The sequence below is a fragment of the Chlorocebus sabaeus genome, chromosome 2 (genome assembly GCF_047675955.1).
Source record: "Chlorocebus sabaeus isolate Y175 chromosome 2, mChlSab1.0.hap1, whole genome shotgun sequence".
Taxonomy (NCBI): Eukaryota; Metazoa; Chordata; class Mammalia; order Primates; family Cercopithecidae; genus Chlorocebus; species Chlorocebus sabaeus.
The window spans coordinates 37,449,699-37,473,726 of NC_132905.1; the positions used below are offsets into that span (position 1 = coordinate 37,449,699).

Here is a 24,028-nt window from a genome sequence, read left to right on the forward strand (position 1 = left end):
AAGCACAAGATGAGAGTGTGGGAAACTGGCCAGTACCAGTGCCAGTAAAGGGACAGGCCAATTAAAGCCATTTGGCCTTTGAGAGCCACAAAGGAATTAATTAATACATAATAAATATATATCAAAAAATATTTAACTTAAAAATTACTTTGCATTTCTCTGATAAATAGTAAGAACATTTATTCAACACAGTATTGGTCTTTTTATTTCTTCGTTTTGAATTATTTAGTCAGATATCTGGACAATTCTATTGGGCTGTTGTTGTGTACTTGCTGATTTGCAAGAACTCTTCAGTGCTGTTATTATATCAACTGTCTTGTCATGCTTGGTGACAATATTGTTCTCCATGATTATGTTCTGTTTTAAAATATATTTTTTGCTTATAAATGTTTAAATCATATTTAAATCTTAAAAACTAAATTAAACAGGCCGGGTGCGGTGGCTCACACCTGTAATCCCAGCACTTTGAGAGGCCAAGACGGGGAGATCACAAGGTCAGGAGTTCGAGACCAGCCTGGCCAACATGGTGAAACCCCACCTCTACTAAAACTATAAAAATTAGCTGGGCACAGTGGCGGGTGCCTATAATCCCAGCTACTAGGGAGGCTGAGGCAGGATAATTGCTTGAACCTGGGAGGCAGAGGTTGCAATGAGCTGAGATCACACTATTGCACTATAGCCTGGGTGACAGAGTAAAACTCCATCTCGACAATACAAATAAAAAGTTTTTAAAAAATAAATTAAATGAGAATTACTTATTCTCTGCTTTCTAACAGAAGGATACACATGTGTAATGTCTTTCGGGACTTTGAACTTGCCAATCTTGTTTCCAGTTCAGGGCCTTAGCAGTTGTCATCTGCTCTCCCTGTAAAGCTGTTTCTCCAAATCTTCCCATGAAAATCTCCTGCTCGTCATTCCATATCATCCCAAATGTCACCTTCTTGGAGAAGCTTTCCCTGGTCACCTTAGATAACGGTATTCCAACCCGCAGTCACTCTGGACTGTAATAACTTGGTTTATGATCTTCATATATGTATTCATTCTTTCAAATTTTATTTTACATATTTGATCTTTGTCTCTCCACTTAGAATGTCAGAAACCTGGCTTATAACCCCGGTACCCATAACATCACCTGGTGTATTAAAATACTTATTCAACTGTTTTAACTGATACTCCCCCCAAACAAGAATGACTCCAAAAGACAGACATGGATTTCTTTTTTATGTAAAAGTCTGGGTATGCGGTTAAGTGTGACGGCTTCACCATTCAGCAGGGAGCTAGGTTCCTTTTGGCTTGACGCTCTGCCATCCTCATTAAGAGGCTACTTCGTGTGATGACCATGAGCTGCTCCAGTTCCCACCGTCAAGTTCCCATCCAGCCATCAGGAAAGGAGGAGCGATGGAAGTGAAATGCAACACCCTTCCTTTTAAGGACACCACTCAGAAGTTGCATCCTTCAGCTTGGCACCGTGGCTCACACCTGTAATCCCAGCACTTTGGGAGGCCAAGATCGATGGATCACTTGAGGTAGGATTTTGAGACCAGCCTGGCCAACCTGATGAAACCTGTCTCTGCTAAAAATACAAAAAATAAATAAATAAACTTAGCCAGGCGTGGTGGTGGGCGCCTGTAATCCCAGCTACTCAGGAGCCTGAGGCAGGAGAATGGCTTGAATCCAGGAGGTGGAGGGTGCAGTGAGCTGAGATTGCACCACTGTACTCCAGCCTAGGCAACAGGGTGAGACACTGTCTCTCCAAAAAATAATAATAATAAGTTACACCCTTTGCTTCCAATTCTGGCCACTTCCCAGAGCTCATTCAGACCATCATGCCCAGCTGCAAGGGAGGCTGGAAATACTTTCTTTATTCTAGGCAACCATTTCTAGCTAAAATGTACGGGTTGTTTTACTAAGAAAGGAAAGACATACACGGGGGGGTGGAGTTCTAGCAATCTTGGACATACTTGGCATTAAATATTAAATAATATTTAATAAATATCTGTAGGCAATAAATAATAAATATAACTCACTTTAATAAATAATTATAGATAAGAAATAACTTATACATTGAATAAGTATATGTTATTCTATGAGAAGTGATCTAGTGGGAAGGCTATGAGAAGTGATCTAGTGGGAAGGCTATGAGATGTGATCTAGTGGGAAGGAAACCCAAGTCCCTGTAACTCCAGGGCTTTGGGAGGCTGAGAGGGGAAACTGCTTGAGCCCAGGAGTTCCAGGCCAGCCTGGGCAACATATGTGACCTCCTCACTACAAAAAATTTTTTTTAATTAGCCAGGTGTGGTGGTACACACCTGTCGTCCCTGCTACTCAGGGGGTCAAGATGGGAGGATCGATTAAGTCTTGGAGTTCAAGGCTGCAAAATGTTCAGTTGTTTTTCTGCCTCTCCCGCAGCTAGAATATGAACACGTGGGTAGGTTCAGCCAATCAGATGACTCCATCCTATTTTTTGAATCAGGTGCTCATGATTCCAGGAAGAAGGAACAGTAGAGAATTTATCTTAGCAAAGGAGCCCGTCATGATGTCCAGTGTCCGAGGGCAATAGGGAAGCCGGGCAAATAGGGGTAGAGTTTAGGGTCCTGAACAACAGTGTTTGGTGGCAGCTGTGTCCTCACTAGACTGGGTCCATGGGGTGATTTTTCACTCTGGCTCCTCCTACCCTTCCTCCCTGATTGCTACCCGTTTTCTAAGCCTTGCTCTAGGAATTCTCTGAACTTCCAAACAGCCAAAAGATGCCCTTTGCTAAACACCCTTATGGATGCAGTGACCACGGGCAAGTTGTTCAACCAGTTTTGGAGATAATAATACTGGCTCATGGTTTGTTGTGACCTTTAAGTGATAAGTGCCTATCTGGAGTTCAAAACAGTGCCTGGCAGGTAGGAAGTGCTCAATACATTTTAGTTACAATTTCTTTGTTTCGAGGTAAGGGAGGAGGGAATTTAGAGCCTTGAGCGCTTCTGACCTCTACAGCCTCAGTGAAAACGAAGCCTAGTTTCTCTGCTGTGTTGGGGGTTAGGGCTTGGAGAAAATGGGCAGGATCTCGAGAAGCCCCTGTCGGGCACGGAGGAGATACACTGGGCAGAGAGCTGTGAGGAGGACCTGTGATCAGGGCTGGATGGCCCAATAGGAGGACTGAGCACCTACCCAGGCTCCGGGCACTGGCAAGGCATGGGCAAAGTAAAAGGCAGAAAATCTAAAGAACCCCCTTCAATTTCAGCAGATAGGAATGTTTTGTATCATTTCACAGAAGTAAAATTGTATTTCAGAGTTGAGTGTTGTTTTAGTTTGAATTCCACTGGGAGCGCTGTAAACTTCTTGGTGTTTAACGTCACTAAAGGTGTTCGTGAGGACTTGCTTGCTGTGTGACGGAGCTGACCAGGATGAGGGAATTTGGGGGTGCTATCCAGCAGTGTGATGAACACGCCAGGCATGCAATTTGGTTCAAGACTGAGCAACTTACCATGTGTCCTTGGCGTGTCATGCAACATCTACAAGGCTCAGTATTGAAATGATACATCATAGCAGAGGGGTTACAAGTCTATATTCTAGAGTTCGTCTCCTGGCTGTGTTAACTTATAAAAGTTACTTAAGGCTGGGCACAGTGGCTCACGCCTGTAATCCCAGCAATTTGAAAGGTTGAGGTAGGCGGATCATTTGAGGCCAGCTGTTTGAGACCAACCTGGCCAACATGGCGAAACCCAATCTCTACTAAAAAATACAAAAATTATCCAGGTGTGGTGGGACATGCTTGTAATCCCAGCTATTCAGCAAGCTGAGGCAGGAGAGTTGCTTAAATTCCGAAGGCAGAAGTTGTAGTGAGCAGAGATCACACCACTGCACTCCAGCCTGGACAAAAGTGTGCGACTCTGTCTCAAAACAAAACAAAAGTTAGTTAACCTCTCTGAACCTCAGTTTATTCTGCTATAAAATGGGGATAATAATATCTCGTAGGGTTGATGTTAGGATTAAATGAGTGATTACACATAAGGCACTTCAAACAATACCTGATACTTGACTTCAATATAAATATGTGGTGTTATTATTATACTAGAACAGAAGTTCCCAACCTGGAGGTTCCAGGCATTTCCTCACTATAGCTCTTTTCAATATTTCATAAGCCTTCTTAGGAATCCCTGTTTGCAAAGGACTGCCCAGGGAGTACTGTGATGACTCAGAAAAATGGCCTTGGCCAACATAAGGAGAAATTGAAAAAGATGATTTAATTGCTATAGAACATTTACATTTCAGTAGCTGCATTTACATTTGTGTTGTATTTTGTTTATGTGTACTTACGTGTATATGTGTAGATTTGTAATTTTATGTATTTTCTGCATATTTTATGTGTGTTTATATGTATTTTGTGTGAGTACTTGAATGTGTATGTGTACATACATTGATTTTTGCATTAGTTTGCATGTAGACATGTAGAACATGTGTTTCTGTGTTGTTTAGTACCTGTGTACATGTGCATCTGTTCTCAGATCTCCAAATGCCATAGCCTGAGCTCCAGTCAGCTCAGTCCCTTTGTTCCTCTCAGGTCTCTACATCCTGTGACTCTGGAACATGACAGTTGTTTGGTGATTCTTCTATTCAGCTGGGAGATCTGGGCCAAGGCTAAGGGAAGTGCAGGGAGCATCGTGGCCAAGAAGCAGAGGCCACTAGGGGAAAAGAGGCCAGGAGATAAGAGATGAGGGGAGTCTTAGTCAGAGAGCCAACTTGGCCCATAATTGCTGCCTGATATCTCCTGGGACCCACCAAGACTAGAACAGACTGTAGCCTCAGCCTTTGTAATGCCTCCCACATGGGTACAGCCTGGCCTGGCCAGTTCTGAAGACTGGACACCACCCACTCCCTCGAATCTGTGCAGTTGCCTTTGTAGGTCCTTGAAAAGCCACCCACTCCCTGCAGCCTAAATTCCACAGTAGGGAGAGTGGGGAACTATTCATACTAGTTATCAAGTTCCCAGGAAGGAATTCACACAGGCCAGGTATTTTTACCTTATCTCGTTTACTCCTCCCACTAACCTATTAGGTTAATAATATGACAAAAAGGTGAAAGAAATAAGAGTCATAATGTCACAGCCTTTAATGGACATCTTTCACTTCCATGCATTTACACCATCTCCTTCCTTTCCCAGTGAGGCAGGAAAAGTGTCCAGGCAAGGGTAGGTGGCTCAGAGAAAGATAATATGAGGACCAAGTTTGCATAAAAGTGTGATGCAGCTATTTTAGAATGGCTGGCTTCCAGAGAAATCCTCTATGCCAGCATATCCCCAACTGTGCCTTGTTTCAAGCAGTGCTCCATGGAAAAAATAAATGCTAGTGAGAATATTTATCCTACAATTTATTAGAATATTAACAGTCACACACTAGCTATGAATGCCCCACACACTCAAGCCTCAGGAAATGCTGTAATTACTTGTTTATTTTAAGTGCAGCTTCAAGACAGTACTCGCCAAAGTTAGTGAGATGTCCAGTGTCAGTTATTATTGGGATTTCAGGCCATCCTCCACTTGATCCCACTAGGACCCCATGGTTCTGGAAATGGGGAAGGATCTGGTCCTTATTCCATGATGATGATCTTTATTTCCTTGCTCTTCATGGTTGGGATATTGCTGATGGACTCCATTGGCTGTTCATTGGATAGCTGTGTGTGTGTGTGTGTGTGTGTGTGTGTGTGTGTGTGTGTGTGTATGTGCGTGTGTTTCTTGAGACAGAGTTTCACTCTTTTTGCCCAAGCTGGAGTCCAATGGCACGATCTCGGCTCACTGCAACTTTCACCTCCTGGGTTCAAGCAATTCTCCTGCCTCAGCCTCCCGAGTAGCTGAGATTACAGGCGCATGTCACCAGGCCCAGCTAATATTTTGTATTTTTAGTAGAAACGGGATTTCACCATGTTAGCCAGGCTGGTCTCGAACTCCTGACCTCAGGTGATCTGCCCTCCTCAGCCTCCCAAAGTGCTGGGATTACAGGCATGAGTCACTGCACCTGGCCCTTCAGATAGTTCTGGGCAGCTGGAAAATTGCTTTTCACCATGGCTATCTCCACCAACCACCAACACAGCCACCGAGACCTTTGCTGCTCCTCTCAGGACTATGGCCACAGTGGCTGTCTCCACAGTGACTGCTTTCCATGCAGGCAACCCCATCCAGCACCTGCTACCTTGGGGTGCTTCATCAAACTCCCTTGGAGCCAAACCCCCATCTCCTCTCCCAGTTCTGAGGAAATTCAACACCCTTAGATGCTATGACACTCCTCTCTCTTGCCCTCGAAGCTGAAATTCTTCATCTCACTTCTCCTGAAATGATACAATTTTTTTTCTTTCAAAAGTTTTATACAAATTTTATTTTACTTTAAGTTCTGGGATACATGTGCAGAACGTGCAGGTTTGTTACATAGGTATACATGTGCTATGGTGGTTTCCTGCACCCATCAACCTGTCATCTAGGTTTTAAGCCCCGCATGCATTAGGTATTTGTCCTAATACTCTCCCTCCCCTTGCCCCCCACTCCCCAACAAGCCCAGGTGTGTGATGTTCCCCTCGCTGTGTCCATGTGTTCCCATTGTTCAACTCCCACTTATGAATGAGAACATGCAGTGTTTGGAAACCACGCAATTTAATTGCTCTCTTTGTGCCTAGTCCTCCCAAATTAAAAATGGTAAAGGTTATCTTCAGGGCAGCCGATGACCTACACACACACACACACACACACACACACGCACACAGTTTCAATTCCTCAGTAGAAAAGGAAGGCCAGGATTTAGAACATAAAGTCCTGACTTCCTTTCCAGAAACGGGATAGAAAAATATCTTTTCATTCTTTTTGCTGATGTCTGTTCAAACAAAATGAGGAAAAATTATGAGGTAATTGCTACACTAAATTCTTGATACATCACCCTGCCAAAATGTTTGTTTTAAAAAAACATTAAATATGTGTATATAGTTGATCTGATTAATACACAAGACTGAGCAACTTACCATGTGTCCTTGCTTTTTTTTTTTTTTTTTTTTTTTGAGATGCAGTCTCTCTCTGTTGCCCAGGCTGGAGTACAGTGGTGTGATTTCCACTCACTGAAACCTCCGCCTCCTGGGTTCAAGTGATTCTCCTGCTTCAGCCTCCTGAGTAGCTGGGATTAGAGGCGCTTGCCACCATGCCTAATTTTTTTGTATTTTTAGTAGAGATGGGGTTTCACCACGTTCACCAGGCTGGTCTCGAACTCTTGACCTCAAGTGATCTGCCCGCCTCAGCCTCCCAAAGTACTAGGATTACAGGTGCGAGCCACCATGCCCAACCGTGTCATTGCTTTTAAATGAGGATACCAGACAGGGAAGGAAAATGTTGCCTAATTTATGAAAGCACAACTTTCTCTCTCTCTCTCTCTTTTTTTTTTTTTTTTTTTTTTTTTGAGATGAAGTCTCATTCTCTCGCCCAGGCTGGAGTGCAGTGGCATGATCTCGGCTCACTGCAACCTCTGACTCCTGGGTTCAAGCAATTCTCCTGCCTCAGCCTCTCAAGTAGCTGGGACTACAAGCACATGTCACCATGCCTGGCTAAGTTTCATTTTTTGTTTTTGTTTTTGTTTTTGTTTTAAGAGGAAGTCTCACTCTGTCGCCCAGGCTGGAGTGCAGTGGCGTGATCTTGGCTCACTGCAAACTCCACCTCCCAGGTTCAAGTGATTCTCCTGCCTCAGCCTCCTGAGTAGCTGGGAGGTTACAGATGCGCACCACCATATTCAGCTAATTTTTGTATTTTTAGTAGAGACAGGGTTTCACCATGTTGGTCAGGCTGGTCCCGAACTCCTGACCTTGTGATCTGCCAGCCTCAGCCTCCCAAAGTGCTAGGATAACAGGTGTTAGCCACTGCGCCTGGCCTAATTTTTGTATTGTTTCAATAGAGACAGTATTTCACCGTGTTGGCCAGGCTGGTCTCGGACTCCTGACCTCAAGTGATCTGCCCACCTCGGTCTCCCAAAATGCTGGGATTACGGACATGAGTTACCACGCCTGGCACAACTCTCAATCTACTCATTGATAATGAAATCATTGACTGGTGACCATCACAGTGATGGACGTGACCACCATGTATTTCTGTTAAGTGTCTCATCTTATATTTTGAATATATATTTTAGTATCATTCTGTGCTCATTTGATATCAAACACTCTTCTAATGTGAATAAACCTGAAAGAAAGAATTTTCTTGTGAGGCCATTTCTGCTGTCTATTTTAAGCTATTTATATATCTCATTTAGCCCATCAATTGCTCAACTCGTGGCCTGCGTCTTCATGGAGATTACAGTCTATCATGAAGATGAACACTAAACAAAGATTAAGTACAGGTGTGGTGGGTGCTGCAAAGGTGATGTGCAGGATGCAGTTGGCAGGGCTGGGTCCAGGGTGAAGTGAGAAGTGCAACAGGTACCTAAAGGGTAACATTTAAGGAGGCATTTGCATGACCCTGAGAGTGAGTGCCTCCTTATGTGTCACACCCTAGGAACCTCCCTCTCCTCACCCTAGTCCTGGCCCTGGCTATCAGAAAAGCGAAGGTGGGGTGGGAAATATTCTGATGCAATATTCGGGGTAACATTCTCTGACAGTTGTCATTTACTGCATCTTTGGACACTCAGTATCTGAGTTCCTTTCCATTAGGGAAGCTAGTCTCTATTTTTGTGGTCTTGGTGGAAAGGAAGGCTGACCTTCAACTACAGAATGCCCTAAAGGCAAATATTCTCTTATGCCACCTTGAAAGTTAGCAGACAGGTGCATGACCCAGGCTCAGCCAAGTGGGTGCTCCAACAAAGGACTTGAATCTTAAAGGACTAAATCCAAACCACAGGGAAGGTGGAGGAAATACACAGTGGCAGCAGCAATGACAAGAGTCCAGGTGTAATACTGATGCCCAGTGCTCTGGCAGCAATGCTCATGGTAAGATCTTGGCAGGCTATTTCTGCTGCCCACTCTGTCTCGGTCTTTTCAAGCCTGATTGTATAGACTTCTGGTCAGTTCTGTGAGCTACATGATATCCTTCCAAGAAATTATCCTTTTTGCTTAAATTCCTCTCTAATGAACTCTTACATTACATCCAATAATAAATGTAAGGTGTTTCATCTTCAAATATGTTGAGGGAATGTTGCTATATTCAGTAAGGAACTCTTGTGAGATTGGGTGCCAGAACGTGGGAAAATCTGACCTGGCAGAGAGACTAGAGGAACAGCAGCAAAACTCAGGATAGAAGGCCTCAAATATGGGAAAGAGGAGGGAGACTGCTAATGAGGGACTGCGCTGAGATAGCAGTTCCAAAAAGAGTGAAGAGAGTAATGTTTGCATCAAAACATCACAGGGGAAGAATCAGGGGGCCTCGATGGCTGACTTGATGTGAGAAGTCAAGAAATGAACATACAAAGTCAGTCTCAAGACAGCATAGAGCTGCCATCAGATTCTCTCTCTTCCTTTTTTCTTTTCTTTTCTTTTCTTTTCTTTCTTTCTTTCTTTTTGAGACAGTCTCGCTCTGTTGTCCAGGCTAGAGTGCAGTGGAGCGACCTCAGCTCACTGCAACCTCCGCTTCCTGGGTTCACATGATTCTCTTGCCTCAGCCTCCCAAGTAGCTGGGACTACAAGTGACCACCACCACACCCCGCTAATTTTTTGTATTTTTACTAGAGATAAGGTTTCACCATGTTGGCCAGGCTGGTGAACTTGAGAACTCCTGACCTCAAGTGATCCACGTGCCTCGGCCTCCCAAAGTACAGAGATCACAGGTGTCAGCCACCACACCCGGGCTGCCTTCAGATTCTTGAATGACTGTCCATACACAGACAGGTCTTTGTGTACTCAAAATATAGAACAAAGGCTTCATGTAAATGTAACCAGAATTTAGATAACTCCAGTTTGGGCGCAAACAGTATTTTCCACCCCTCCCTTCCCACCCACTCCCATTGCTAGTTATGTTCTATAATGTACTCAAACCCCTGAATGTCCAGATTGAAGAAAGTCCTTTCTTCTTCAATCTAATGTTCATCATAACCTCAAAAAGAAGTGCTTGGATATCTCAGACTGCTCCCTTCCGTAAGGTCCCTTAAACTCACGCTGCACCACTCCTCCTCAGACCATCCACATCAAGGAAAGAGGAGTTTTACTAAATCATGGAGAGTAAAACATGGGTGGAAAAAGAAGGCTTGAGTTTCAGGTAATGGTTAAACACAAGAACTTGAAAAGGAAAACGTGTTTGAGTGGGAAAGTGATCATCCTTGGAGTGTAACTATTCATATAGGTAGCAAACACTGATTGTGTTCTGACAGTGTGCCAGGCACCATGGAATGGTGAGCAAAACCAACAAGGTCCCTGCAATCATAAAACCCAAATTCTCCTGGAAGAGAGACAGGAAACAAGTACATGAACAAAATAATTACTGATTTTTGAGAAGTGCTAGGACATACATTTGCATAGTGACATAAAGGACTTCATTAGATACAATAATCTAGAATGACAGTTAAATTAAGGCCTGGAGGATAGGACAAAAACAGCCATATAAACATCAGAGTCTTCTTGGGAAGAGGGAACATCATGTAGCAAGGCCCTGAGACAAGAAAAGAGCTTGTTGACATCAAGGAACCGAAAGGAAACCTGGGTGACCTAAGTATAAGGAGGAGGCCAGAGAAGTGAACAAGGCCTGGTAGGGCAGGGCCTCCCAGTCCATGGCAAGGAGTCTGGATTTTATTCTTAATGAAATGGAAAGCCATGGTTTAGTGCAAAACAGAGTAGTGACAGGATATCATTTACCTTTCTGGATTTAGGACTAGATCTGAAAAAAATGAAAATAATTTACCATTTGGCTGCTATGTGGAAAATTAATTAGAGAAAACAGGAGACTATTGTAAAAGATCAGGTGAAAATGGCAGTGGCCTGAACTAGATGGAAAGAAATGGATAGTTTTGATATGCATTTTGAAGGCAGAGCCACAGGACTTGCTGAGAAATTGAATGTAGGGAGGTGAAGTGAGGAATCACACATGACTTGTAGGTTTGGTGCATCTGGGCACACGTTGTTACCATTTACTAAGAAGGGAAATAGCGGGGTACTAACAAGGCATGGTGAGGTGAGGTCCCCACTGGGAGTTCCATTCTGATATATTAGGTAACCAGATGGAGATGTCATTTAAGGGGGAAGATACACCAGTTTAGACGTTAGAGAAAGTTTAGGGTAGGAGCTATGAATTTGAAAGTGATCAGCATATAGAGGGTATCCAAAGTACCTAGTGAAAAAGAACAGAGAGAAAAGACAAAAGGAGCCTAGAAACAAGTCCTGACCTTTGGAAAGGGAAGGAGGAGCCAGGACAGAAGACTGAAAATGAATGGCCCAGGTGATCAGAGGAAAACCAGGAGAGTCTGCCATCTTAGAAGGCAAGAGAAGAAAGCATTTCAATGAGGATGTCATGGCCTCTATGTCAAACACCTCTTCAGGGGTCGACAGGAGGAAAACAGGGGTGCCTCTGTTGGATTTGGCAACACTGGAGATAGTTGGTAATCTTTACTAGAAAAGGTTCAGTGACACAGTCAAAACCAAATTGAACTGAGTTGAAAGGTGAATGAGAAAAAATTGATAAAGTGAAGGCAGGCGACATTCTGAGAAGTAATTTTTTAAGCACTGCAAATAAATGAGGCATTGTCCAGAGAGGAATGTGAGACTCAGGGATTTTTTTTTTTTAATCTGGGAGATACTCGAGCATCTTTGTATGATAGAAATGATCTGGAAGAGAAGGGTAGAATAAGGAGAATAAATGAATGTGAAATTCTTGAGTAGGGGAGAGGAGACAAATGTGGACAAGTAAAGGGGCCGGTTCCTCAGGAGTAGATATCATTCTTCCACTGTAAACAAAAGGAAGACAGGAGCTGTAGGACCCAATACCAGAGTGTGTAGACTTAGTAGAGAGAAGATGAAGGAGTTGCTTCTGTTGGTTTCTATTTTCTTGAAATATGAGGCAAGGAGTGATATTTTAGTGGGGACAGGGAATGGTAGAAGATTGAGGAGAGAGGAAAAATCATGGGCTAGTTATTTCGAAGAATGAGAAATCAAGCTTCTTAGGGAAAAACAGGAGATTAGCTGGGCCGTGTTGAGTGACCTTTGAGGTTGAAGGCCCTGAATTTCCAGTGAAATCAGTGAGACTAGTTGGATTATTTTTTCTAAGAATGATCAGCTGCTGACCTATAGGTCAGGCACAGTGGCTCACACCTGTAATCCCAACCTTTAAGGAGACCAAGGCAGGAGGATGATCACTTAAGGAGAGGAGTTCGAGACCAGCCTGGGCGACATAGCAAGGCCCCCATCTCTACAAAAAAAAAAAAAAAAAAAATTAACAACCAAGAGTGGTAGCACACACCTGTAGTCCAAGCTACTTGGGAAGCTGAGGCAGGAGAATCCCTTGAGTCCAGGAGGTTAAGGCTGTAATGAGCTATGATCATACCACTACACTCCAGTCTGGGTAACAGAGTAAGATCTTGTCTCGAAAAATAAAGTTTACCTATAGAGAAGGCAAGTAGATGGTTATATTCTACCATGGTTGGGAGTTTGGCTTTGATACCATGCAGAGTAGAGCAAGGGAGCTGAGTCTGCAAGAGAAACATTACAGGGCTAGGCTGGACAGAAATTGAGTCAGGAGGGTAAGACGATTAGTGAAAAAATGGCAGGGTACAGGGTTTTACTTCAACTCTAAGAGTTATTAACTCTGAGAAGTAGGAGTTGGTGGCAACGTAGTGAAGGAGGATTTAACTTTTTCCAGGCAAAGAATTGCTATGCAGAGCCAGAAGTAGAAAATTACAAAATGAGATCAACCTAGATTCTACTTACACTTATCAAGAACTGAATGTGCGCTAGATTCTGTGCTGGGCACTTTCCTGTCTGTTATCTCATTTAATTCTCATGACATCCCTATGCCTTGAGTAGGAAAGTTCCCCATTTTAGAGACGAGAAAATAGAGCACAGAGGGTTAAATGGCTTGCCTAGGGTCATGTAGCTGACCTGTGATTAAACAAGGATTTGACCCCAGATCTTCTGATCCTACATCAAACGCGCTTCCCTAGACAGCTTTGGTGACACTTAGACACTGACACTGAGGCTGAAGTTTGTCATCAGGAAGATGAACTGGGGACATGAGGCTGAAACCAGGTCAGGGATCCAGTATGAAAGGGCTGAAGAGGAGGCGGGTGACTCCAAGTAGAACTTTTCAACTCAGGATAAAGAATCAAGTTCTTTTAGATTAGTCAGATAACTAGCAAGAGTTGGGGATACTTGGGATCATGGGGCTGCGTGTTGTAAAATTCCTGTTGTCTCAGTTCAGGATCAGTCCTGGAAAATGATTAGCCAGTTTAATGTCCCATGGCCACAACTAGAGGGAATGCAAAGAGATGGAGCAAGGATCCACAGATGGCCTGATACCAGCACTCTCCACCATGAGGAAGACTCACAAGAGGCATTGCCCTAGAGCCCCTGAGGGGCAGAACTGCAGGCATGATCAAGGGAAAGTTACAGCCTTTGGTGTGGGAGTAGAGAGAATCCATGGGCCAAGAATGGGTTCTTGTGTTCATCATAGACTCTTGCTTGCCTCCTGGACTCTCCTGAAACACGCATAGATTGGGACCCACAGCCTGCCTCAGCCTAGACTCTAAAGCCATTGCTGTACAATACAATCACTACTAGCGACATTTAGCTATATAAATTTAAAGCTAGATTGAATCAAATTAAAACTTCAGGTCCACATTCACACTGGGCACATTTCAAGTGCTCAGTAGCCACATGTGGCTAGTAGCTACCATATTGAACAATACAGATAGGAAATATTTCCATCATGGCAGAATGTTCTATTGGCAGTGCTGGTCTAGAAGAAAACAGGAATCAGGTAGATATAATGAATATTCTTTAATTCATACCCTCTGGGACCAGCTATGGGTCAGCAGACTAGGAGCTATTTGCAAGGTTTAGATTATTACCACCTACTGGTCCAGTCTGTTCTTCCTAGGATCCCATGATGCAGGATCCCATGATGTTGAAGCTCAAGGTTGGAAGAGAGGTGTCAGACTGCAGAAGTTGATTCCAGGCTTGTATTTGTGTCTGTTAATTTTGATTTTACAGGTACATACTTGGGATCCACACAGCACTTAGCCTCAGTTTTGCATAATATATAGTATACTTCAGTTTTTTTACATGTTGTTCTGCACCTGCCTGACTTACCCCAACATTTCATGACTGAAAACAAAAGGGAAGAAGAGAACAGGGTCAGTTTTGAAAGAAAGCAGAAAGGTGGGAAAGGGAGGGGCTAAAGCCCAGTAGAGGAGTAGAAGGGAAATGAGGAAGTCTGTGAGGGAAGAAACTCTTACACAGGATCCCCTAAGCTTAAGGGAGATTATAGACCACTACACTTTCTTCCTTCACTCATGCCCCTCTTAGAACCCCCAGAGTTCCCCCAACTCAGTGGCATGGGACCTACTGGGTAGCTTCCCCCACTTGGCCAGCTCCGTGGGAGGGGGAAGAGGACCCCTCTCCCAAGGGTTTTATCTCCCCCATATTATAATGTACCCAGGTGCCCAGTAGCAATTAGCCACCTTTTCTCGTTGTTCTTCGGTATCCCCTCTGACCATATCAATGAAAGGTGACAGGAATATTAAATAAACTCATTTGAACATCTGTAAGGCTTCTAGGGCACCTGTAAAACTCCTAAGAACATCATACTGCCTTCTTCACAACATCCTGGGACTTTTCTCTGGCCCCAACCAGTTAAGGGAATTAGGAACAGCTACTCTGGGGAACCTACAACCTAGGGCAACCCAGATAATTTGAGGTTGCATAAAAAAGTGGAATCAGAATCCTCAAACAATCAGAAATTTGAGAACCATTTTCCTAGAGGCAACAACAGATCGAAATTCAAATCCTTTCAAGAAAGGTTTTTGAAAAAGTCCCCATTTTCTCTATACTCCATACCCAAGTCTCTCTCTTTACACTCTATCCCCTCCTCAGGTCATCATGTTCAGATTTTCCAGAGCTAACCAGAGATAAGGTTGGAGTGGTCAAGTACTGGGCACTGGGAAGATCATTTAGTACCAGAGAACTCAAACTTCCCCGTGACTAGAGGGACTACCTAAAGGCCTCAGTGAGCTCTACCAGGCCTTTCTCCCAGCCCAACCTGTCAGAGCCCCCAGAGTTCTCTGAACATGCATCGGGTTCCCTGACTCCCATCCCCTTCTGGAGATCCTGTTTACCTGGGGTGACCTGGGCCAGGAGCAGGGTAACAGTCAAAAGCAGAAGAAGGAGTTTCATGAATGACGAGTGATCAGGGAGGGATAGGAGGCTTCTCAACTGGTAAAACAGACAGAGGACTCCATTCTGGGCAGTCCAGACTGGTATTTATTGCCCTGAGGAGCATGGCAGAGCCAAGATCAGCGAAGCAGAACAGGAACAGTCATTGAGATCAGACAAGTAGGCAAGGAAAATATCAACCACACTGACTGAGGAGGCTGGGAGAGCGGAAGGGAGGTTAACAAAGAGAAGATACAGCCTTGCCTTTGAAGAATTTTATAGTACAGCTGGAGAAGCAAGAAGGGGGAAAATAGTTTCATCACTAACTTGTTTTTCATTAATGAGAAAAAAAGAGGTAAGACAAAAAAGGAGTGATACTTCTGTGTGCCTTGGCTTCTTCCCAGCAACAAGGGCATCTTAGGATGTCCCATATGATGATGATTCCTTATAATACCAAATGAAGGGCAGAGCAGGGGAAAATACCTTAATAGCTGCATGGCCATCAGCACTGGAAACCAGAATGTCAGAATTCATGGAGTGGAATGAGCAGGAAAGCCATAGCCCTTACTTTTAACAGTACATGTTTAATAGGAACAAGTAACACCCTCATAGGTAGCAAAAGAAAAGCCATTTATCATTGTTGTGGTCTTTTTTATTTTTATTTATTTATTTTTTTTGAGACAGAGTCTTGTTCTGTCACCCAGGCTGGAGTGCAGTGGCACAATCATAGCTCACTGGAACCTCGAACTCCTTGTCTCAAGCAATTCTCCTGCCCTGGCCTCACAAAGTGCTAGGATTAAAGGCATGAACCATCATGCCCAGCTTGGTCTTTCTTAAAAGAAATGGTAGATTGCCCCAGAATTTTGGGAGGCCGAGGTGGACGGATCACAAGGTCAGAAGATCGAGACCATCCTGGCTCTCTACAAAAAAATACAAAAAATTAGCCAGGTGTGGTGGCAGGCCACTGTAGTCCCAGCTACTCGGGAGGCTGAGGCAGGAGAATAGCTTGAATCCGGGAGGCGGAGGTTGCAGTGAACTGAGATCGCGCCACTGCACTCCAGCCTGGGCGACAGAGCGAGACTCTGTCTCAAAAAAGAAAGAAAGAAATGGTGGATTGCAATCTTGGCCCTTCTTCACCCCTACCTGAATTCACACGTTTGTCAAGGTCTCATCCTAGAAGAACTCTATTTTGTTGTCCCTTCGCTTTGGCCTTGGCATGTGCTTTTCTTTGGCTAGTGATATGTGGGCAGAAGTGACAGTGTGCCAGCTGTGAGCCTACGTTTTAAGAGATGATGAATGTTTTCATTTGTCCTTCTGTGCCTCTGCCATCACTATGAGAAGAACACGGCCCAGTGGTCCAAGGAGGATGAGATATATGTGGGGCGGAGCTACTCCAGGTGACTCACAGATCTACAGTGAGAAATACAGCTGTCCCAGTCACTCCAGCCTCAGCAAGGCAATCTAGCCAAATATAAAGGAGTGCTGTTTTAAGCCACTGAGGTTGGGAGTGGAATATTGCATAGTAATGGCTAACTTATACATAAGGCCAGCAGATAGATCAGGAAAGAGTCAAGTGCTTTTTAGGACAATAATGGTAAGATCTATCTTTCTTCTTCTTTTTTTTTTTTTTTTAAAGACAGAGTCTCGCTGTGTTGCCCAGGCTGGAGTGCTGTGGCACCATCTCAGCTCATTGCAACCTCTGCCCCCCGAGTTCAAGCAATCCTCCTGCCTCAGCTCCCCGAGTAGCTAGGACTACAGACACGCGCCACCACACCCAGCTCATTTTTTGTATTTTTAGTAGAGACGAGGTTTCACCATGTTGGCCATGGCTGGTGTCGAACTCCTGACCTCAGGTGATCCACCCACCTCGGCCTCCCAAAGTGCTGGGATTACAGGCATGAGCCACCGCACCTGGCCTAGGTCTATCATTTCAAAATGGACAGAAGCAAAGACAAACCAAAAAGAGGAATATCTTCTTTCTAACATGGAAGAAAACACCAAGCCAGGAGCAGAGGCTCCTGCCTGTAATCTCTACAATTCGGGAGGCTAAGGTGGGAGGATTGCTTGAAGCCAAGAATCTGAAACCAGCCTCAGCAACATAATGAGACTCCATCTCTACCAAAAAAAAAAAAAAAAAGTTTTAAATAACCGGGCACGGTGAGGCAAAGCTGTAGTCCTACCTACTAGGGAGGCTGAGGCAAGAAAATCATTTGAGCCCAGGAGGTCGAAGTTACAATAAGCTAAAATTGCACCACCACACTCCAGCCAGGGCGACAGAGACTCTGTCTCCGAAAACAAAAAAAAAGACAAGATAAATTTTCTTGTTGTCTGAAGAAAAATTAATGCTCTGGACCAGAGGTCACCAGGCTTTTTCTGTAAAGCCCAGATGGTAAATATTTTAGGATTTGCAGGCCGCAGCTATCACAACTACTCAACCCTACAGTTATCGGACAAAAGTACCCACAGACAATATATAAGCAAATGAGTGTGGCTGTATTCCAAATAAACTTATTTATAGACACTCAAGTTTAAATTCTGTATAATTTTCACATCTCTAAATGAAACTTGATTGTTTTCAACTATATAAAAATGTACTGGCTGGGCATGGTGGCTCATGCCTATAATTCCAGCACTTTAGGAGGCTGAGACGGTGAATTACCTGAGGTCAGGAATTCGAGACCAGCCTGGCCAACATGGTGAAACCTCATCTCTACTAATTAACCAGATGTGGTGGTGAGCGACTGTAATCCCAGCAACTCGGGAGACTGAGGCGGGAGAATCGCTTGAACCTGAGAGGCGGAGGTTGCAGTGAGCTGAGATCATGCCACTGCACTCCAGCCTGGACAATAAGAGTGAAACTCTGTCTCAAAAAAAAAAAAAAATGTACCAAGGCAAACAGATCACTTGAGGCCAGGAGTTTGAGACCAGCTTGGATGACATAGCAAGACCCCTCCTTTATTTAAAAAAAAAATTGTTAAAAAAAAAAAAATTAAACAAAATTATTGCTGATTTTGTTGGTATCTTCACTTTGGAAAAATAGTTTAACAGTTTCTTTTAAAGTTAAACATACACTTATCACACAACCAAACAACTCTACTCCTACATATTTATCAAAGATAAACATCCACGCCAAAATTTGAATTGTCATAGCAACTTTATTGACCACCAGTGAAAACAACCCAAAAGTCCATTAATTAGTAAACAGACACATTCTGGTATCTTCATGTAATAGAATACTATTCAGCAACAAAGAATTAACCACTGCTATGCAACATATGCATGAACCTAAAGAGCAGGCTGGGCGCGGTGGCACACACCTGTAATCCCAGCACTTTGAGAGGCCGAGGTGGGTGGATCACCTAAGGTCAGGAGTTCGAGATCAGCCTGGTCAACATGGTGAAACCCTGTCTCTACTAAAAATACAAAAATTGGCCGGGCGTGGTGGCGGGCACCTGTAATCCCAGCTACTCAGTATACTGAGGCAGGAGAATTGCTTGAACCCAGGAGGCAGAGGTTGCAGTGAGCCTGAGCCAAGATCGTGCCACTGCACTCCAGCTTAGACAACAAGAGTGAAACTCTGTCTCAAAAAAATAAAAATAAAAATAATAATAAACATTTTTTAAAAAGCATTAACCTGAGTGAAAAAAGCTAGACCAAAAAAGAACATACTGAACAAGCTTATTCACATGAAACTCTAGAAAACACAAATGTAATCTACAGTGACAAAAAAACAGATCAGTAGTTGCCTGGGGCTGGTGGGAGGAAGTGGGCATTGACTGAGATGGGGCATGAGGGAACTTTCAGGGTGATGAAAATGTTCTATATGCAGATGTCAAAACTCATCAAAATTGACACATTATATTTTATATAAATCACACCTCAAAAAAGTTGACTTTAAAAAAAAAAAAACCCATGCTAGTTTTTAAAATAAGCAACAGAATCAGATAAATAACATAAAACCACTTAAAATATATACACATTTAATGTGGTACACATATACCATGGAATACTATGCAGCCATCAAAAAGAATGAAATCACATCCTTTGCAGCAACATGGATGCAGCTAGAGGTCATTATCCTAAGACAACTGATGCAGAAACAGAAAACCAAATACCACATGCTCTCACTTACAAGTGGGAGACAAACCTTGGGTACATGTGAACATAAAGATGGGAACAATAGACCCTGGGGACTACTAGATTCAGGAGAGAGGGAGGGAGGCAAGGGCTGAAAAACTACCTATTATATGCTATGCTCACTACCTGGGTGACAAGACACATCATAGGAGTTAAATTAAACATCGTAGGAGTTGCCTATGTGAGAGATGGATAGGAGTTGATTATGGGGATAAAAGTTAATAAATCAGTAAAACAAAATAAGATAAGGGCTTTGTATATGGCCGACTATGATTAATCTGCCATAAATACATAGCCCTCTGTAACAGAGGACTAAAATAAAGTGCTATATTGACAAGGGGCTTGCTTATAAATATCATTACTAAGGAATCAGCCCCCTGGACTGGAACCCATTTCCTCTCCTTCCAGAAGGGGCTGCGGAGAGGAAACCTGAGATGCTATTCAAGCAAAAGGCACAACTTCCTCCACTCTTGAGAAAGGGGATTGTTTCTGGTTTGAAGGGTAGGATACTGGGCTGAGAGCCTTGAAAAACGAGAGAGAGAGAGCAACTCATGGGAGCACCATCTTTACAGAAGTCTTAGTCCAGAAGGTACTTTCTTTATATACCCAAGGAACCCCCAGTGGCACAGAGTTTCACCTACACTGAATGGTTTTGAGATCTACTTCCCTTTCTTTAAAGAACTCCATCATAGCCCTCAAGTTTGTTCTTGCGAACACTGATAAGCAGAATAAGGCTGCCTAATAAAAGGATGACCTGAATCCATTATGTGCATGATTTATCAGAATTAATAGTAGTTTTCAGCAGTAGAGAAGACTCTCATAAAAGACCCTTTTCCTATCTGTCACAAAAGACTGTGAGACAAAATGCCTTGATTGCTTTGCGCGCTAGAGAGGACTCCCCCACAGTTGAACTATACACATCTACAGTTCTGGAGTGTCCACCATTCTTAGATTCTGCTTAAGATTCCACATCTTCACTTCTACTGATATCCAACCATGTTGCCAAGACTACCATTCCAAGCTCTCCAAGGAAATAATCTGATTGGCTAAACATCATCTTATTCATTATCTAATAGAGATAAACCATTATAAAGGATAGAAAACTGTGGAACAACCTCCCTTACTGATATCTGCAAATTTTCAGTTTTCTTTGTTGCCACACATGAAGTCATATCATATGCTCTCAATAGATGGGGTGAATGCCTTCCAGTAAAAAAAGAAAAGAAAAAAAAAATGTATGAACGCAGAGCAAAAAAATAAGAAAGCAATAAAGATCTGAGGAGAGACGTGTTTTCCAAAGATTACAGAACTACAAATGAATCTGCAAACGGTCCATTAGAAAATTGTCTGAGGATGAAGAAAGGTAGAAGATACTCAGCAGAAAAAGGTTGGTATTGATGAGTGGATGCTGCTGTGAAGTGTCCGGGAGCCTGGAGTCCACATACTAAAGGTGCATGCAGTAACCTGGACCTGAGTCCAGCTCAGTGTACTCAACCCCTTTAATTAGGTTTCTGCAGTGCTGTGGTCCTTAATTCAACATCATTCCCCTCTTCTTGAGCCTCAAGTGGGTACCACTGCCATCTCTGGCTTAGTAGAGGATAGGGTGGTATCTGAAATTCAGAAAACTCTGAACCTGTTCCCTGCCTGGCCATTGACTCTTGCTTTGACCCATAAGTCATAAGTGACCCTAACTGAAGAGTTTGCCCAGCATCCTTCTACTCCCTTATCAGATTTCTTCCATCCACTTCTGGTTAGTTCCTTGCTCCCAGCACTACAGCAGGGAAAGGAAATATATCTACATATCACTTCTTTGTAATCTTTAGGGGTAGGAAGCGTTGGAGGGTAGTGGGCAAAGAAGATGAAACTTCAGGCCCAGATAAGGCTTGGGGATTTTCTGGGGTTCTATTATATTCCAACTCTCTGGCTCCTGGTGCTATGTGTAACTAGCAATGGTAATGGATATGTTGGGCTTTTTTCTTTGATTTATTTGAAATGATGTTTGACAATCTATCACTAGGAGTAATGTGGGGAAGTGGAAAGAACACAAGCTTTGGAGCCAGACAAATCTGGGTTCAAATCCTCTCTTTGCCACATATTAGCCATGTGACTTTGAACAAGTTAATGTCTCTTCAGTTTAATTATCTCTAGTATAGAGATGATACTACTGACAGCAGAGGTTTGCTGTGAAGATTAAATTAGGTGATACTTGTAAAGCTCACGGAATAGTGCCTAGCATAGACGAAAGCCTCTGATAACTGGTGGTTATTGTTATTTACTATGAATTCTCACCTTCCTTGATTTCTTGAAACATTTGGCTATTGACCTCTTTCCTCCTTGAAGCTTTACTGGCTTTTCATTGTCAACACAGTCAACGTTCAATAGAAGGGACATTAGGATTGGCAGAGCACCAGAAATCTCTCTGCTCACTGTGATTTTCAAATTTGAAAATTTCAAAACTTTGCATCTCAAGTCTAAGACCCAGAGGGCTCACCCAGAGTCGAGGCTCAAGGACAGCTCTCCTTTGTGTCCAGAGTGTATACGATGTAACTCTGTTCAGACACTGGTGAAAGATAACAGAGGAAACGCCTGGCTTTTTATCAGAACATGTTTCCAAGCTTATCCCTTTTCTCAGCTCTCTTTGTTCCTCCAAGGATCTCTTCACTGGCCTCTTATCTTTACTGTTGCCAAACCTTTCCAGAAGCTGCTGTTTCCCTCAATCGTTCATTTGTCTTCTTGTCCAGTAACCAACTACTGCTGCCTTCATGTCAGATCAGCTTCTCATCTCTCCTCGAGGGCCTTCAACTACTCCACATCCAAATCTACCCAGGCCATTTTAAGTTTCCTGTGGACTAAGGACTAAGGTGCTGGGAGGTGAGGCCAGAAATGTTCAAGAGGGTTTCTGTCCCTAACATGCCTACCACTTATTGAGGAAAATGGAAAACAAGTATTTTTAAATGAGCTTCAGATCCCTCAAAAGCATACACAATAAGTGTTTTCTAAATAAATCAAATCTTGATTAAGAACCTATTACATACAGAGCACTCTCCTGAGCACCAGGAATTCGAAGCAGTAAGGATCCTGACCTCTTAACAGCCAGCTCTGTTAGGATAAACTAGGGTATGCCGCAGTAACCAAAAAAAGAAGAATCTTGGTAGCTTCTAAGAACAAAGGTCTGTTTGTCCATTCCCCATACATGCTGCATATCCACTGAAGGCTGTCTGGAGACACTGCCCCGTATCTGAGTGTGGAACCCAGGCTGACTGAGTAGCCACTCATTTGGTGCTGATCACCATGGCAGAGGAAAAGAGAGCTCTAGAGAGTCTTCAACTGGCCAGTATATGCCCTGGCCTTGGAAGTAAAATGTAACCACTTCATAACTCGCTGGCTACAACAGTCACATGGCTCCATCCAACCACAAGGGGGCCAAAAGTACAATCCTACAATGGGCTTAGAATGCAGAAAGCCAGAATTATCTAAACAACAAAAGACAATTGTGGGCAAGGCTGTGGAGAAAATGGAACCCTTACACACGTTGGGTGGGAATGTAAAATGATGTGGCCACTATGGAAAATGGTATGGAGGATCTTCAAAAAATGAAAGATAAGCCGGGTGTGGTGGCTCACGCCTGTAATTCCAACACTTTGGGAGGCTGAGGCAGGCAGATCACCTGAGGTCAGGAGTTCGAGACCAGCCTGACCAACATGGAGAAACTCCGCCTCTACTAAAAATACAAAATTAGCCGGCCGTGGTGGCACATGCCTGTAATCCCAGCAACTCATGAGGCTGAGGCAGGAGAATTGCTTGAACCTGGGAGACGGAGGTTGCAGTGAGCTGAGATCACCCACTGCCCTCCAGCCTGGGCAACAAGAACGAAACTCCACCTCAAAAAAAAGAAAAAAAAGAAAGAAAGATAGAACTACTATATGACCCAGCCATTCCCTTTCTGGATATATATCCAAATAAACTGAATCAGTATCTCAAAGAGATATCTGCATACCCACGTTCATTGGCATTATTGACCGTAGCCAAGATATGGAAGCAAGCTAAATGTCCATTAACAAATGAATGGATTTTAAAAAATGTGGTGTATACACACAGCAGAATACTATTTGGCCTTTAAAAATAAGGGAATTCTGCAATATGTGATGACATGAATGAGCCTTGAGGGCATCATACTAAGTGAAATAAACCAGTCACGGAAAGACAAATGCTGCATTATTCCAGTTACATGAGATGTCTAAAACAGTCAAACTTACATCAACAAAGAGTGGCATGATGATTGTTAGGAGCTGGGAAGTGAGGGAAATGAGGAATTCCTAATCAATGAGCAGAAAGTTTCTGTTAAACAAGATGAATAAGTTCTAGAGCCCAGGTGCAGTAGCTCATACCTGTAATCCCAGCACTTTGGGAGGTTGAGACAGGAGGATCCCTTGAGGCCAGGAGTTCAAACCAGCCTAAGCAACATAGCAAGACCTTGTTTCTATTAAAAATAAAAAATTAGCTGGGCATGGTGGCATGCATTTGTAGTCCCAGCTACTCAGGGACAGTGGGGAGGTGGTGCTGAGATGGGAGAGGATCTCCTGAGCCTAAAAAG

The 24,028-nt window shown here is 43.4% G+C and overlaps 1 protein-coding gene across 2 annotated transcripts; it reads right to left on the minus strand.

The window, feature by feature from the left end:
• Positions 1-14,033: 14,033 nt before the first annotated feature.
• On the minus strand, positions 14,034-21,950 carry DEFB121 (defensin beta 121). Of its 2 annotated transcripts, none has more exons than XM_037982920.2 (2): positions 21,724-21,950; positions 14,034-14,250 (listed from the first exon to the last, which is right to left on the minus strand). In XM_037982920.2, exons 1-2 carry the CDS (start codon positions 21,743-21,745, stop codon positions 14,078-14,080), a joined length of 195 nt encoding a protein of 64 aa, XP_037838848.2. In that variant the 5' UTR covers positions 21,746-21,950; the 3' UTR covers positions 14,034-14,077. The 2 variants fall into 2 exon arrangements, with proteins under 2 accessions (XP_037838848.2, XP_037838847.1); XM_037982919.2 differs by lacking the exon at positions 21,724-21,950 and adding an exon at positions 15,261-15,486.
• Positions 21,951-24,028: the final 2,078 nt, after the last annotated feature.